The sequence below is a fragment of the Chiloscyllium plagiosum genome, chromosome 16 (genome assembly GCF_004010195.1).
Source record: "Chiloscyllium plagiosum isolate BGI_BamShark_2017 chromosome 16, ASM401019v2, whole genome shotgun sequence".
NCBI classification, from domain to species: domain Eukaryota; kingdom Metazoa; phylum Chordata; class Chondrichthyes; order Orectolobiformes; family Hemiscylliidae; genus Chiloscyllium; species Chiloscyllium plagiosum.
This window is the reverse complement of record NC_057725.1, coordinates 48,191,484-48,205,749: the sequence shown is the minus strand read 5'-3', so window position 1 is coordinate 48,205,749 and position 14,266 is coordinate 48,191,484. Positions and strand designations below refer to the sequence as shown.

The window sequence follows — 14,266 nt, the reverse complement described above, 5'->3', positions numbered from 1 at the left end:
AAACAAATATGGCTTTCCCCTTTTCCAATTACAATTTTTACAACACAAACAAAATTAAGCCCATATTTTAACTTTGAACAATAGGGCAAGGTTGGACAGCCAAATCAAGCTGAACAGAGTGGCATTAAGCCTGAGAGATCTTAACTCCGGGAGGTTATCTGTTATAGCCAGAACAATGTGTTTTGATGATCATTTGAGACTTGCCCCCCCATGCGAAACAAAATAGCCATTATAACAATAACCTCTTTCTGATTAACTCAAATTCACAAACCCAACCAATAATCTCACTAAATTGTTTCTTTTTTTTGACAAAAATCATAGAACTACTGGCGCAGTGGTAGAGTCCCTTTTCCTGGATCAGGAGGCCTGAGTTCAAGTACCATTTGTGCCAGAAGAGTGTTGATTAGAAAATAAAAGGAAAAATAGGACTATCTCATCAACAAGCTTTAACTCCCGTTATGATGCTCATCCCCAATACCATATTTCACAACTTAAAAATCATGTGGATAAACAACTTCTGACCAACCTCTCAGAATTCTTATTTTTTCCCACAGTTGACAGACTTGAAACTTTTCACCACAGTGAACAATTTATCTGGATCGACTTTATCTGTTTTCTTCATTATCTTTAATACTGCAGTGTCGGCTACAATTTCTAGGAGTCTACCTTCACTATAACAACCTTTATGCTTTTTTCCAGTAAAAACAAGTCTAGGTCCTCTAATCTCTTTAACCCGCTCAGTTTAATGATTAATAGGCTTCCTATGTCCACACCCTCATTTTTTTTTCTAAATCCACATTTCTAGCATCTTGCTTTCATTATCATGTAACAGGAGAAAGTGAGGTCTGCAGATGCTGGAGATCAAAGTTGAAACTTTATTGCTGGAACAGCACAGCAGGCCAGGCAGCATCCAGGGAACAGGAGATTCGACGTTTCGGGCACAGGCCCTTCTTCAGGAATGGCCTGAAGAAGGGCCTGTGCCCGAAACATCGAATCTCCTGTTCCCTGGATGCTGCCTGACCTGCTGTGCTGTTCCAGCAATAAAGTTTCAACTTATCATGTAACAACCTGGACAACTAGCAGCGTCATTACTGTAACCACTGCATGAATTAAACTTCACATTGCCTGTTAATTCTGTGTTGTGCAATTTCCCTGAGAGGTTCAAACAACAATTGCATAACATTACTCTCATGCAATTCTTAAAACTCAACAACTCTTCCTGCATATTCATTATGCCCTGCACAACTGATTTGAAACATTTTATTATATTATAACCTTCCAGATGTCAAATAGATGTTGCATAAATTGTCTGATGCAGTCACTTGTAAACAACTTACAGGGAAATGTTAGTGAATGGATTAAAGCAAGGCACGTGATTTAGGATGAATTGATCCCACAGTTTCCCAAGTCACAACATTATTACTCACCCAAGTAAAGAAACAGTGGAACAATTGACAATAAACTGACAAAATTATCAACCTCTAACAAAATTAATCAACCTCACCTTCAAATAAGAATGTCTCATTCCAATGCGGGTTTAAATTCTTTCTTTTCACCTTTGTTTCGAGTTTGTGTTTCTTGTCAGGTAGCAGATAAATTTTAACAAATGGGTCACTGGTACCACTAAAGTCCTTCGCTGGCAGCTCTACCGCCTTCATTATTTTTACAGTGAAGGTAGACTCCTGGAAATTGTAGCCAACACTGAATTGAATTCGACCCAGGTTTTCACGTGAACTTCCCTCATGGTCATCCTCAGAGCCTGGTGACAGCTGGAAGAAAGAAAATACCAAATTTTGTGAAAATGGCAAGGTTTTGAAATTCTGTTCCACTTGTAGATGCTCATAAGATTCTGAATATGCTTCTGTAGGTTCCTGAACAAATCATATGACTCAATGATAGGGCTTGCAAAGATTTTGAAATTTCTTTCCAGGCCTCATGACTTCTAAGATGGTCCTAACCATGTCGTAATCTGTCATGTGGCTCAGTGTCAGAATTTGTTTGAGAACACTTCTGTGTAGCTACATGGGAAATTTTGGTATTGTAATGGTATTATATAAATGTAAGTTGCTGTTCGATAAAAGGTATTTTTTTGAATATGTACCTCTTGACTTTGATTTCTAGTTTTTTTTCATTTCTGGAATTGCAATCTATTGGTTTTCAACAATGTATTCTTTATGAGATAGAAACACAAAGAATTACAGCAACAAAATCAATCAAGTGAGTTAACACAGTTTCAATACAATTCACAATTAGCCAACCATACAAAGCTGATTCGTGTTGATTTATTGTCTTATTCTTAGTGGCATAGATTCCTGATACAGGAAAACATGACACTGCTGCAATATGGATAGTTGAGACAGAATCAAATCGCAGGGGCAGACTGGATAAAGCTTTTCGTTCTACCATGCTTTAAAGTTGACACTGGAGCCTGAGATGGGAAGTACTCCTTCCTTAGTATGAGCATCTTCACCTTTGAGAGTACAACTGTTCATAATAAAAAAAACACGAGAAATATTTTGTCCTCTCTTTAGCGGTGAATAGAAGAAAAGGGGCCAGTTAGCTCAGTTGTCTGGATGGCTGGTGAGTGATGCCAATAGTGTGGGCTCAATTCCTGCACTGGCTGAAGTTACCATGAAGAATGCTTCTTCTCAACTTCTCATATCGCCTGAGGCCATGATGATCCTCAGGCTAAACTGTCACCAGTTGACTCTCTCTAATGAGAAAGCAGCTTTATGATCTGATAAGACTATGGTGACTTTACCTTTATTAGAACAGATCATGTGCAGAAATAATGGGCTAACCTTCATGAGAAGTGGCAATCACCTGTATTTTGCCACTTCAACTCTTGCTTATGAAAGAAGGCAGCTTCACATTTTTGAGAGAGGATTCCAATCAGGGCTACCTCCAAAACATCCTTAGAGCCACTTTGACAGCTGCTTTAAGTACATAAAGGTGTTGTTTTAATGTGCCAGCAGTAGGATCCAGATGTGTAGGAGTTCAGGTGCCAGGTTGCCATTCGGGAGGTGGGTACAGAGCCAGATGAATATGGGGATTATTCATTCTCAGTTTGGTTACCATGATTCAGAATGAAAGAGATTTGCATTGATGTATGTAATCAAATGGTAAGACTAGCTTTGATCACTTTAACCAATGGAGATGCTTATCAGGCAGCTAATCATGGACATTTTAATTTCATACAAATTTTATTATTATCCCACAGAGAGATGGTAAATTCGTATTTGAACTCATCCTGTACCATATTGTGCTATCCCTTCTAGCTATATTTGGAGTTCACTTCACATCAAAGAATTTTAGAAGGAGTGGGGAAAATTAACTCTGACCAAGATACAAAGTGCCTGATGGTGAAAAGAGACCAAGATAGGCATGCTTTTACAGAGTAAATTAGATAAGCAGAGACCTTCAGAGGATTAGGAAGTTACAGTGGTATCTGGAATATTTACTCAATAACAGCTAAATCAATGCAACTGCAATACAAGAGAGATGAGGCTGTTAACTTCAATTTAAAAACAAGTCCATAAAGGTCAAAGGCATTGATTGGATAGTCTGTTAAACATGCATAAAAGGACATTTACTAGCATGAGATAGAATGGAATCAGAGATAAATATATCCGTAATGGTTCTTGGTGTAGTGCCGTGATAGTGTGCATACCTTTGAGCCAAGAGGCCTGGGTTCAAATCCTATCCTGCTCTAGAGGTATGTAATAATACATCTTGAACAGGTTGATGCAAAATACCTATGTGTAATATTTCTCTCAGTGAATTAATCTATTACAAATGTGATTTATATATATTTTAATATTATTTGTTTAAGAGTTCGGATTTTGATCTTTGACCAGGAAAGGGATTTAATTATTAATGTCAAGTATTTTTGGCGAAGAGTGATTTCTTTAAAAAAATACAAGGAAGATAGTTCTTGGAGATTAATGGAATGTATTAACATTGGGAGAGTTTTACAAGGCAACAAAATAAACAGTTGTGCATCAGGCTTCAGTTTTCTTGTTTTCTTTGGCTTAATGGAAACATTCATAGCTTGAAGAAACATTTTGGTTTGAGTTTGCAGAAGTCATGGTTGAAGGTGAATGTGTAAAACAGTTTCTCCTGATGAAAGGAGATAGTTTAGGACCATCAAAAAATAGGTTACTTTCAGTAAAGGAGACATAGAAACTAGGAGCAAGAGTAGGTCATTTTGTCCTTGGAGCCATCTCTACCATTCAACTAAATCATGCCTGATCCTCTAATTCAACATCATATTTGCACTTTCTTTCCATACTCCTTGATGTACTTTACATCTAAAATTTATTAATAACTTTCTTGAATATATTCAGTGACCCGATCTCCACAGCCTTCTCACATAGTGAATTCTATAGGTTGATCACCCACTGACTGAAGAAACCTTATCTTATTAGGCCTGTATGGTCTACTCTGTATCCTGAAATTATGATACCCTAGTTCAAAATTTCCCAACCAAGAAAATTATTTTCGTGTCTGATCAAATCTGCTCTCATTCTTCTTAACTTTAATGAAAACAAGCCAAGTCAAACCAATCTCACGTTATATGTTATCCTCCCATCCCCAATCTCAGTCTAGTGAACTCCTGCTGCACTCTCTCTATGGAAACTGTATCCGTTGTTAAAAAGGGAAACCAAAACGGCACACAGTACTCCAAATGTGGTCTCACCAAGGCCCTGTTTAACTACAGTAAGACATTTCCTTCTGAACTCAAATCCTCTTCCAGTGAAGACCAATATACCGTTTGCTTTTCTAATTGCTTGCTACACCTGCCTGTTCATTTCACCAACTGGTGTACAAGGACACCCAGATCCCTTTGTGTCCATATTTCCTAATTTATCATATTTAATTAATACTATGCCTTTTGTTTGACATTCTGAAGTGTATAACTTCACATTTATCCATGTTATACTGCATTTGCCATGTATTTGCTTAGACACTCAACTTGCTTCAACTGCCCTGAAGCTTCCTTGGATCTTCCTCGCAACTTCCTAGGTTTATGTCGTTTAATTAAATTTGAAAGTTCCAGATTATCTAAAGCTAAAAATATCAAACTCAGATTTATGGAGTGTCAAAGAAGAGGCTATCAGTTTTTCAGGACCTGGAATTGAAATGTTCATTAAGTTAGACCTATCTATGTGACATGGAAGGGAATACTCTCTAGTGCAAGTTCTATAAAGTGGTGCTGTTGAATTGAAAGACAATGGCATTAAAACCAAACAAAAACACTGAAATCAGATTGCAATCAGGATCTGAGTTGTTCAATAAAAGCATCAGCTGGAGTCATAACAACTGCAGATACTCTCGATGGGATTTGAAATCACTGGACTTAAAACATTGTTGTTCTTTTTAAAGTAATGGGTGCATAGTGGTTCTCATAAATGAGCTCCACTGTGGTGAAGTCTATTGCATGTAGTTTTCAGAATTGGAAGATTTAACATGGATTATTTTAATCTTTCACAGAAGTTTAACTGAGCGATTTAGCAAATTAACTGAAGATGGAAGTAAAAGCAGGATCCTGTAACGATGAGCTGTTTCATGTAATTATCCAACATTTATAATTGGAAGGAAGGAAACCTGAACTTGGGATGTCACAGATGGAATTAACCAAAAAACAGTTAGAAATGAAGAAAAAAATAACTGTATATAGAAAACTAAATTTAAAAAAGACTTGAATTAGAGAAGAAAGACAAAGAGAAGGAGCTGGAATTAAAAGAACATGAAACGCAAAGACACAGAGAAATTAGAGAATGAGTTAGCCAGGGCCATCTTAGCACAAAGAAAGTTGGAAAAGATAATAGTTCTACAGAACCACCAGAAGGATACAAAAATGACAAAAGAGAAAGGCTGCATCCAAAAAGTGAAATAAAGAAGTTAAAATCTTCATTTGTAAGAGGAATGGACATATCAAAGACAATTGCTGATAGCTGTATGTAATACCAATTTCAGTTGTAGAAACGGCTGAGGAATTTTCTGAATATGGAGCATCGGGAAAGCAAGTTAAAAATTAGTGAACCAGATGTTTTTTTTTTCCTGACAATGGATTCATGGTGATCATTAGACTCTCAATTCCAGATTCTATTAAATTCAAATTTTACCATCTGCCATGACAGGATACGAGTCTATGACCCCAGAACATAACTTAAGTTTCAGGATTAGCAGTCCAATGATAATGAGGCCATCAGCTTAGCTCAATGTAGATAATTGCATTTTACTGTATTGCATACTCTTTTTACATAAATGGTTCTGTAGTTTATAGCTAAGAGTATGGTCCGTAAGTGAGATTATTTGAGCAACAATATCTATAACATAGAAAGAGGATATGTGTCACTATGGGGGAATTTACCAGTCCCTTGGAAGCACATTTAGAGGCAAGGTAGCAAGCAAACTCTAAGAGTAAAAACAGTGTGCAGGATCCCCAACATATTCTTGCCTGCTTTTCCTGGAAGCATTCTAAGGAAGGCTCACTTGACCTGAAATTTTAATTTGATTTCTTTCCACAGATGCTGCCAGATCTGCTGAGCTTTTCCAACAATTTCTGTTTGCATTTCCTGGAAGCAACTTCTGTACAGTAGTGGCAACCTGCCATCTGTTGCACTGGGAAATTTGTGAGGTAGAGAATCTCAGGAGGTACTTCAAAAACTGAAACAGTGGACCACCTAGAATCACAGAATCCCTATAGTGTGGAAGCAACCCATCAAGTGATCTATATGGACATCAGTAAAGCATTCGACAAGTTCCTCATGGTAGACTGGTTAACACAGAATGCAGGGAGAACTAGCCATTTGGATACAGAAGTAGCTCAAAGGTAGAAGACAGAGGGTGGTGGTGGAGGGTTGCTTTTCAGATTAGAGGCCTGTGACCAGTGATGGTTCACACGTATTGGTGCTGCTTTTCGTCATTTATGTAAATGATTTGGTGTGAACATAGGTCCACTTTGTAAGTTTACAGATGACACCAAAATTGGAGGCGTAATGGACAGCAAAGAAGGTTACCTCAGAGTGCAATGGGATCTTGATCAGATGGGCCACTGGGCCAAGACGTGGCAGTTGGAGTTTAATTTAGATAAATGTGAGGTGCTACATTTTGGAAAGGCAAATCAGGGCAGGACTTATACACTTAATGGTAAGGTTCTGGGAGTGTTGCTGAACAAAGAGACCTTACAGTGCAGGTTCATTGCTCCTTGAAAGTGGAGTTGAGGTAGATGGAATAGTGAAGGCAGCGTTTGGTGTGCTTGTCTTTGTTGGTCAGCCATGATGTCGAGGAACCAGTGTTGGACTGGTGTGGACAAAGTTAAAACTCACACAACACCAGGTTATAGTCCAACAGGTTTATTTGGAAGCACCAGCTTTCGGAGTGTTGCTCCTTCATCAGGTAGCTGTGGAGCCGGACCATAAGACACAAAATTTATCGTACAACAGTTACATGATACTGTAATCTTTTGCTATAAATTTTGTGTCGCCATTCTGAAAGCTAGTGCCTCCAAATAAAACTGTTGGACTATAACCTAATGTTGTGAGATTTTTAAGTTTATTCATCAGAGCATTGAGTAGCAGAGTTGGGAGGTCATGTTGCAACTATACAGGACGTTGGCTCAGCCGTTTTTGCAATACTAAGTGCAATTCTAGTCTCCCTCCTATAGGATGAATGTTGTGAAGGGTTGGAGGATTTGAGCTATAGGGAGAGGTTGAATATGCTGGGCTGTTTTCCCTGAGGGGTGACCTTATAGAGGTTTACAAAATTATGAGGGGCATGGATAGGATAAATAGACAAAGTCTTTTCCCTGAGTTGGGGGAGTCCATAAGTAGAGGACATGGGTTTAGGATTAGAGAGGAAAGATGCAAAAGTACAGGTTTTTCATGCAGAGGGTGGTGTGTGTATGGAATGAGCTGCCAGAGGAAGTGGTGGTGACTGGTACAATAACAACATTTAAAAGATATCTGGATGAGTATATGAATAGGAAGGGTTTAGAGAGATATTGGTTGGGTGCTGGCATTTGGGACTTCTGATTAGCGTGGATGAGTTGAACCAAAGGGTCTGTTTCCATGCTGTATATCTCTATGACTCAAGGAGTATACATCAACACTTTCAAATAGAATCCCACCCAAACTCACCCTCTACCCTATATCTGTAACCCTGCATTCTGCATTGCTAATCCACCTAGCCTGCACAGTCCTGGACATGATGGTCAATTTAGTATGGCCAACTTACCTGACCTGCACATCTTTGGATAGTGGGAGGAAATCAGAACACCTGGAGGTGACCCACACAGACACAGGAAGAATGTGCAAATTCCATACATACAATTGCCCGAGGGTGGAGTCAATCCAGGGTCCTGGCGCTGAGAGGCAGTCATGCTACCCACTGAGCCACCATATAGCCTTAATTTGTTTGCTGCTGGGAGGTGACCAGTGGCTGGCTGAGTCACTGATGCCTTGAGGTGGAAATTTCCAGTGAATTTCCTACATTAAGCTTTAACGACTTATAAATCCATTCAACTGTGTACCCATTGCTTGCAATTGAGTACATTGTTTATGTATCAATCCCACTTCAGGGAAAATGGCCTGGGGATGGGATAGTGGTAGCACATTGGCCAAAGAAACAAATTTCTGCACCTGCCCATAATTGCACTGTCCTCCACTGGGGCCTAAAACTCCTGCTGCAAGGATGCAACAGCAGACAGAGAGTTTTTGTTGGACTTACAAGTAGTAGTAAAATAATGGCGTAAATTAGAAAATACTAGTTTAATTGGCAATGTGATGCAATATTTGTACCCAATGTTTACAATCATAAGATCACGCACTGACAAGTCTTTTTTAAGGCATACCTTGTCAGAAAACACTAGAAAGGTTCTCTCCTCTCCTCTAGGCATGCAGTGATCACGATGTCTGAAAATATGGATACTACTGAGTAACATAAATATTCAAAAATGTCTTCTTCTGCCATTGTACAAAGATGACAAGATGGAAATGACAAGAACATTGTGATGGATGGTTTTATTTTTTCCATCACTGCAATACTCATTACTACTTTCTCTATGATTATAATATTTAAAGGCAATCTTTACAACAAACAGCAAAAAAAACCGCATGAGCTGATCCAATTCTCAATTTAGCAATCTCAGTATACAGACTATAAATAGAATAAATCTCTATAACAAAGGAAGAGACTGAAGCATGTGTTGTTAACACTCTAGGAGTTTTGACAGCTGAGTTATGAGAAACTGTTAAATTGCCTGTTTTTCAGAAATAATTTATTTTGTAATCAAAAGGATGAAGTTCTGAAATGATAAGGGGAAAAGAAATGTTTGCATTTACATTGCACCTTAGCACTATTCTCAAAGATTTGTTTATTTTAAATATAAATGATTTACTTTGGAAAGCAGTGAATAAGGTGTTCGACAAGGTTCCCCTGGGAGACTGGTTAGCAAGGTTAGATCTCATGGAATACAGGGAGAACTAGCCATTTGGATACAGAACTGGCTCCAAGGTAGAAGACACAGGTTGGTGGTGGAGGGTTGTTTTTCAGACTGGAGGCCTGTGACCAGCAGAGTGCCCCAAAGATTGGTGCTGGGTCCACTACTTTTCATTATTTATATAAATGATTTAGATGTGAGCATAAGAGGTATAGTTAGTAAGTTTGCAGATGACACCAAAATTGGAGATGTAGTGGACAGCAAAGAAGGTTACTTCAGTGTACAATGGGATCTTGATCAGATGGGCCAATGGGCTGAAAAGTGGCAGATGAAGTCTAATTTTGATAAGTGTGAGGTGCTGCAATTTGGGAAAGCAAATCTTAGCAGGACTTATACACTTAATGGAAAAGTCCTAGGGAGTGATATAGAACAAAGAGACCTTGGAGTGCAGGTTAATAGCTCATTGAAAGTGGAGTTGCAGGTAGATAGGATAGCAAAGAAGGCATTTGGTATGCTTTCCTTTATTGGTCAGAGTATTGAGTACAGGAGTTGGGAATCATGTTGCGGCTGTACAGGACATTGATTAGGCCACTGTTGGAATATTGCGTGCAATCCTGGTCTCCTTCCTATCCAAAAAATGATGCAAAACTTGAAAGGGTCCAGAAAAGATTTACAAGGAATTTGCCAGGATTGGAGGCTTTGAGCTATGGGAGAGGTTGAACAGGCTGGGGCTGTTTTCCCTGGAGTGTCGGAGGTTGAGGGGTGACAAAGTCTTTTTCCTGGGGTGAGGGAGACCAGAACTAGAGGGCATAGGTTTAGGATGAGAGGGGAAAGATATAAAAGAGACCTAAGTGGCACTTTTTGTCACGCAGAAGGTGGTGTGTGTGTATGGAATGAGCTGCCAGAGGAAGTGGTGGAGGCTAGTACAATTGCAACATTTAAGAGGCATCTGGATGGGTATATGAATAGGAAGGATTTGGAAGGATATGGGCTAGGTGCTGGCAGGTGGGACTAGATTGGGTTGGGATATTTGGTCAGCATGGATGAGTTAGACCGACGCGTCTGTTTCCATGTTGTACATATCTACGACTTTATGACTCCTCACTGAAAGATGCCATCAAAAACAACAATAAAACTGCTACTATGTGAAGACACGTAGATGTTTAAAATGTAACTATAACTAGCCCACTTCAATAACAAACATGTATTAAATAACTGCATGATAATGTGCGGCATGCATATATCAAATTTATAGATTAAAGAGTGACTTGTATGTAATGTAAAAAGAATTGTAATCATGCTATGCTATATTGTTTTAAACTATTTTACACATTCAAACTAAATTCCTTAGTGCATGACAGAAATGATGGGGTTAAGTCCACACAGCACAAACAGAGTTTTTGTTTATGTAGTGTCATCCTTGGCTCAGAATGCCAAGAACGATTGGTAGAAGCAATGACATTATTTTATATAAAGCATTACTTGTTTTACCATCAGAATTATCTTATACCAATAATTCTACTTTCACGATGCCTGCTTCTAAAACAAATAGCAAAGTAGAAATTTAACTTTTATTCTAATTTCCAACTTCCATCATCATCTCCAAAGAATGAAACTCCTGATTGGGATATATTGCCACACGATAGGTCAGCCATTTCATTATTTCATCCAAATGGTAACTCTTCATTAGTGAGCCTAGCATGTAAATGTCTGTTGCAAAATGACTGAAGACGAGTTTTAAATATGAGTTACATTGAGACACGTAGTCATGAATGTACAGCACGGAAACAGACCCTTTCTTATTTCTCAGTTCCGCCCAAATAATGTCTCTGGATGTATTCCCAGGAATATCCCTCCTAAGTGCTATCCTTTATCAAAAACTCCCCCTCCCCTGTTGCCCCCCTTTCTATCCTTTCTGTTGCATTTGTAACCCAGAACATTAAGCTGCCACTCCTGTCCCTCCCTGAGCCATGTTTCTGTAATTGCTATGATATCCCAGTCCCATGTTCCGAACCATGCCCTAAGTTCATCTGCCTTCTCTGTTAGGCCTCTTGCATTGAAGTAAATACAGTTTAATTTATCTGTCCTACCTTGTTCTCTGCTTTGTCCCTGCCTGCCCTGATTGTTTGACTCGATCCTTTTCCCAACTGTACCACTCTCAGATTGATCTCTTGCCTCACCATCTCCCGGGGTCCCATCCAATCCCCCAACATTGCTCTCCCCCTCCCACCCCTACCTTACTAGTTAAATTCCTTCCAAGCAGCTCTAGCAAATCTCCCTGCCAATGTATTAGTTTTCTTCCAATTCAGGTTCAATCCCTCCTCGTACAGGTCACTTCCAGCCCAGAAGAGATTCCAATGATCCAAAAATGTGAATCCTTCTCCCCTGCACCAGCTCCTCAGCCACACATTTATCTGCTCTATCCTCCTATTCCTACCCTCACTAGCTTATAGCACCGGGAGTAATCCAGATACTACCACCCTTGAGAACCTCCTTTTTTATTCCTGCCTAACTTCCTATATTGTCCCTTCAGAATCTCATCCATTTCCCTTCCTACATCATTGGTTCCAATGTGTACAATCATCTCCTTCTGGTCCCTCTCCCCTTTGAGAACATTCTGCACCCTCTCTGAGATATCCTTGACCCTGGCACCAGGGAGACAACACACCATTCTGATTTTTCGCTGCTGGCTGCAGAAACATCTGTCTATGCCTTGGACTGGAGAGTCCCCTCTCACAATTGATCACTTGGAACCCAATATATCCCTCATTATATTACAACCAATCTCAATACCAGATACTTAGCTGTTCATGCTCCATTCCCTTGAGAGTCTATCACACCCTACATTTCCAAAACCGCACACTTGTTTCAAATGGGGATAGCCACACTAGACTCCTGCACTACCTGTCTACACCTCCTAGATTTCCTGGTATTAACTCATCTACCTGATTAAATCTGTGGCTTTTCTACCTTCCTATATCTGCAATCTATCATACCACCTAGCTCTTATAAGTTCCTCATTGTCTTCAACAACCACTCCAACCACTCCATGCTATCTGATAGGATTTGCAACCAAAGACACTTCCTGCATACATAATCATCAGTAATGTGGAAACATTCCCTAAACTCCCACGTCCAACAGGAAGAGCATATCACTCAATTAAAGGCCATCTTTGCTCCTTCACAATCTACAGACCCAGAAAATAGAACTGTCTTTTTACATTAAAAAAAGTACTATAGGCTAACTTAGTACTTAGAGTCATAGAGTCATAGAGATGTACAGCATGGAAACAGACCCTTCGGTCCAACCCGTCCATGCTGACCAGATATCCCAACCCAATCTAGTCCCACCTGCCAGCGCCCGGCCCATATCCCTCCAAACCCTTCCTATTCATGTACCCAACATAAAATATATAATCAAGAAAGAACCTAGTCTACTCACTACTGTAGACTTACAGCAAGGTTACATGTTCAAGACTATGCACCTACCTGTTCCTGTGCTGCGAGTTCTCCCACACAGGCTCCTCCAAGGTCAGCTATGAATTTCACTGTTTGTTAATTTTTCCCAGGCTCACTCTGCTGTCCAGATATACACAAACTCAAAGGCAGTAACAATGCAGATTCATTGCTGTGTCAGTTAGCAGTATGGGTTTCTTTCTCTCTCTCCCCCTCACTGACCATGTGGTCACTGCCTTTTGTTAGTCTTCCGCCTTTTAAAAGTGCCGATGTTTCCATTTCTTTTTCCCAAATTTCCAAAACAATGTAACTGCATATAAAACAGTAATTGTTGCTCCTGGAATTTGAGGAAATCACCTCCTACACCTAAAATACCTCAAAAAAAGGAGCAGCTGTTACAGCCATAATTATTTCCCATCCTCCATCTACATCTCCAAGCTCTTTCTTCCTTTCACCCTGCATCAACCTCTTACCATAATATTTTTGTTTAGATGTTTTTCCTTTGCCTCTCTTATGATATTTTATACATTTTAATGTTCTTTAAGAGGATTGTGTTACTTGATCTATTTATTATTTTTTTCTGTTATTGGGGTTTGCCCCTCCTTCTTGACTTCAATGTGGACATTTTGGCTCAGATGTAGGGACATTAATACTGCAGGACCCCCAAAACACTATTTTTAATCCACCTATTCACACTGGTAGACCATAAGACCATGTGACAGAGGAGTGAAAGTAAGGCCATTCAGCCCATCGAGTCCACTCCGCCATTCAATCATGGCTGATGGGCATTTCAACTCCACTTACCTGCATTCTCCCCGTAGCCCTTAATTCCTTGTGACATCAAGAATTTATCAATCTCTGCCTTGAAGACATTTAGCATCCCGGCCTCCATTGCACTCTGGGCAATGAATTCCACAGGCCCACCACTCTCTGGCTGAAGAAATGTCTCCACATTTCTGTTCTGAATTTACTCCCTCTAATTCTAAGGCTGTGTCCATGGGTCCTAGTCTCCTTGCCTAACGGAAACAATTTCCTAGCATCCACCCTTTCCAAGCTAAGTATTATCTTGTAAGTTTCTATTAGATCTCCCATTAATCTTCTAAACTCCAATGAATACAATCCCAGGATCCTCAGCCGTTCCTCATATGTTAGACCTACCATTCCAGGGATCATCCGTGTGAATCTCCGCTGGACACACTCCAGTGCCAGTATGTCCTTCCTGAGGTGTGGGGACCAAAACTGGACACAGTACTCCAAATGGGGCCTAACCAGAGCTTTATAAAGTCTCAGTAGCACAACAGTGCTTTTATATTCCAACCCTCTTAAGATAATTGACAACATTGCATTCACTTTCTTAATCACAGA

At 39.7% G+C, this 14,266-nt stretch overlaps 1 protein-coding gene across 5 annotated transcripts in view; it reads right to left on the bottom strand.

Annotated features, from left to right (window-relative positions):
• Nucleotides 1-14,266, bottom strand: part of syt7a (synaptotagmin VIIa) — a 671,470-nt gene that overhangs the window by 28,522 nt on the left and 628,682 nt on the right. For all 5 annotated transcript variants that reach the window (XR_006313964.1, XM_043706001.1, XM_043706003.1 and 2 more), the window contains one exon: nt 1,505-1,769. Coding sequence is in view for 4 of the 5 variants with exons in the window: in XM_043706001.1 (XP_043561936.1) it covers nt 1,505-1,769 (265 nt within the window). In the remaining variant the exon portion in view is untranslated. The remainder of the gene's footprint in view (nt 1-1,504; nt 1,770-14,266) is intronic.